This window comes from Sander vitreus, unplaced genomic scaffold (assembly GCF_031162955.1).
Source record: "Sander vitreus isolate 19-12246 unplaced genomic scaffold, sanVit1 ctg339_0, whole genome shotgun sequence".
Classification (NCBI taxonomy): Eukaryota; Metazoa; Chordata; class Actinopteri; order Perciformes; family Percidae; genus Sander; species Sander vitreus.
In genome coordinates, this window is record NW_027595479.1 from 112,245 (window position 1) to 115,000 (window position 2,756).

The 2,756-nt window shown below is 43.2% G+C and overlaps 1 protein-coding gene across 1 annotated transcript in view; it reads left to right on the top strand.

The window, feature by feature from the left end:
- The first annotated feature begins 476 nt into the window (after positions 1–476).
- The window catches only part of LOC144513756 (zinc finger Y-chromosomal protein-like), a 7,116-nt gene continuing 4,836 nt past the window's right edge, over positions 477–2,756 (top strand). The window contains exons 1-2 of the mRNA XM_078244932.1: positions 477–610; positions 1,924–2,176. Of these exons, the coding sequence (XP_078101058.1) occupies positions 1,933–2,176 (244 nt within the window). The 5' untranslated portion in view covers positions 477–610; positions 1,924–1,932. The remainder of the gene's footprint in view (positions 611–1,923; positions 2,177–2,756) is intronic.

Here is a 2,756-nt window from a genome sequence, read left to right on the forward strand (position 1 = left end):
AATAAACCCTTAATTCACCCATTTACATGTGGAGATATGCTGGCTCTATACACGCTAAAAGTCCTGATTATTTACATGGAGTCTGGTGGAGATATGCTGGCTCTATACACGCTAAAAGTCCTGATTATTTACATGGAGTCTGGTGGAGATATGCTGGCTCTATACACGCTAAAAGTCCTGATTGTTTACATGGAGTCTGGTGGAGATATGCTGGCTCTATACACGCTAAAAGTCCTGATTATTTACATGGAGTCTGGTGGGTTTGGTGATGGTGATTTCGGGGCTGTTTCATGTTAAACTAAAAGGATCTTACTCTTTAACTAAAAGGTCTATCTCTGTAGGGATCCATCCCATAATGTTGTCAGACACTTAGAATAATAATCTGAGTCTGTCGGCAGTGTGTGTTCTGACCTGTGGGGGCAGTATAACAGTATAACCCGCCATATCCTGCCGGAAACTCATGAGAGATACAGAAGAAGTGTTTCCGGCGCAGACCGTCGTGTCTGCGGTGTTTTGGTGTTGAAGTTAAACCCTATTTATTTTTTGCTAAATCCTTTATTAAGACGTCATATCGTCTCCACGCGCTCCCTCTGAGCCCCTCAGCTCGCAGGTAACAAACGGACTCTTTTATTACACCTGTCGGTTAATGTTGACGTTAGTTAGCTGCTGTTAGCATCGTGCTAATGTAGCGGCTTCTGAGATTATTCTATTTTATTATTAAGTATTTCATTGTATGTCCTGCTTTTCCGACAGTTGTTTGATAAAAATGTTGTTTTTATTCTAAATTATTTACATTACATTAAAAAATCTGTTCTATATTTAAACAATCGTTTCAAATGTTTTGGCAATGTTTTTTAGAAAAACCCACCAGACTCCATGTAAATAATCAGGACTTTTAGCGTGTATAGAGCCAGCATATCTCCACCAGACTCCATGTAAATAATCAGGACTTTTAGCGTGTATAGAGCCAGCATATCTCCACCAGACTCCATGTAAATAATCAGGACTTTTAGCGTGTATAGAGCCAGCATATCTCCACATGTAAATGGGTGAATTAAGGGTTTATTTCAACCAAACCAGAGTGGTGATTGTTGGAACAGTGGAAAGATGAACCAAGACGGCTTTTAGTTGCTGTCCACTTTGAATGAATTGTGTTTTACAATGATAAAAGTCCTGATTATTTACATGGAGTCTGGTGGAAATATGCTGGCTCTATACACACTAAAAGTCCTGATTATTTACATGGAGTCTGGTGGAGATATGCTGGCTCTATACACACTAAAAGTCCTGATTATTTACATGGAGTCTGGGTGGAGATATGCTGGCTCTATACACGCTAAAAGTCCTGATTATTTACATGGAGTCTGGTGGGGTTTGGTTCAAAGATTATTTAAGTTTATTTTCTGCTTGTGTCAACAGTTGTTTGATATGATCAGTGCTGTTTTCATTCTTAATTTTTCACATTTTGGCGTTGGCTAAAAAGTCATATCCTATATTAAAACAACCGTGTGACATCCTGTTGTGTTCTCATATAAAAAATAAAACACCCTAAAAGAATGTATTTCCACTAAATAAACTCTGGTATTGAATGGTAGAGGGGTGTGTGTGTGTGTGTGTGTGTGTGTGTGTGTGTGTGTGTGTGTGTGTGTGTGTGTGTGTGTCTCTCTGTGTGTCTGTGTCTCTGTGTGTGTGTGTCTGTGTGTGGCAGAGATAGAGGCAGTGATGTTTCCTGTTAACACCCCCACAAGTCTGGTCTCTGTTACATGACCGGCCACCGCAGCGGGACACAGAGGCAGTTTCTACAAAAGTTGAGCCTGTCTCAACGTTTTGCCGCAGAACGCTGTGTCCCCCTCCTGCAGCAGTGTCACACTATCCAAACGGTCCATTCTGAGTCAGGATGTGTCTGTCTCTGTTGGTGCTCAGGTTTCAGAGATGGCGTCTGGACTCATGGACGCTCCTGCAGAAGGAGAGGCGCTCTGTGTCTTCTTGCTGAGCGAGTCAGCAGAAAGGAGGGAGGTGGGCTGTCAGAGCGAGTCAGCAGAAAGGAGGGAGGCGGGCTGCCAGAGCGAGTCAGCAGAAAGGAGGGAGGCGGGCTGTCAGAGCGAGTCAGTGGAAAGGAGAGACGCTGCTGTCCAGGTGGACCTGCTGACTCAGCAGCTCAGCTGGACACACACAGGTGAGACACACCTGCAGGTCTAACAGTTGGTCCTCGTCTGTCTGTTACCATGGTCACATTTGGATATTAAATCTGCATCGACATTCACTTTTTACATCTGCTCATGAACCTGCACAGCTGGTTGCAGTGACATATTTCTGTCACAAGGGGGCAGCAGAGACACACACAGACACACTGACACACAGTTATAACTTAAAGAGCTCATATTCTCCTCATTTTCAGGTTCATAATTGTATTTAGAGGTTATATCAGAATAGGTTTATGTGGTTTTTTCAGAAAACACCATATTTTTGTTGTTCTGCTCATTGCTGCAGCTCCTCTTTTCACCCTGTGTTCAGGTCTCTGTTTTAGCTACAGAGTGAGACCTCTCACTGCTGGAACATCTTTGTTGGGAGTCACACATGCTCAGTACCTAGGTAAGGACTACATGCTCAGTAGCTAGGTAAGGACTACATGCTCAGTAGCTAGGTAAGGACTACATGCTCAGTAGCTAGGTAAGGACTACATGCTCAGTAGCTAGGTAAGGACTACATGCTCAGTAGCTAGGTAAGGACTACATGCTCAGTAGCTAGGTAAGGAC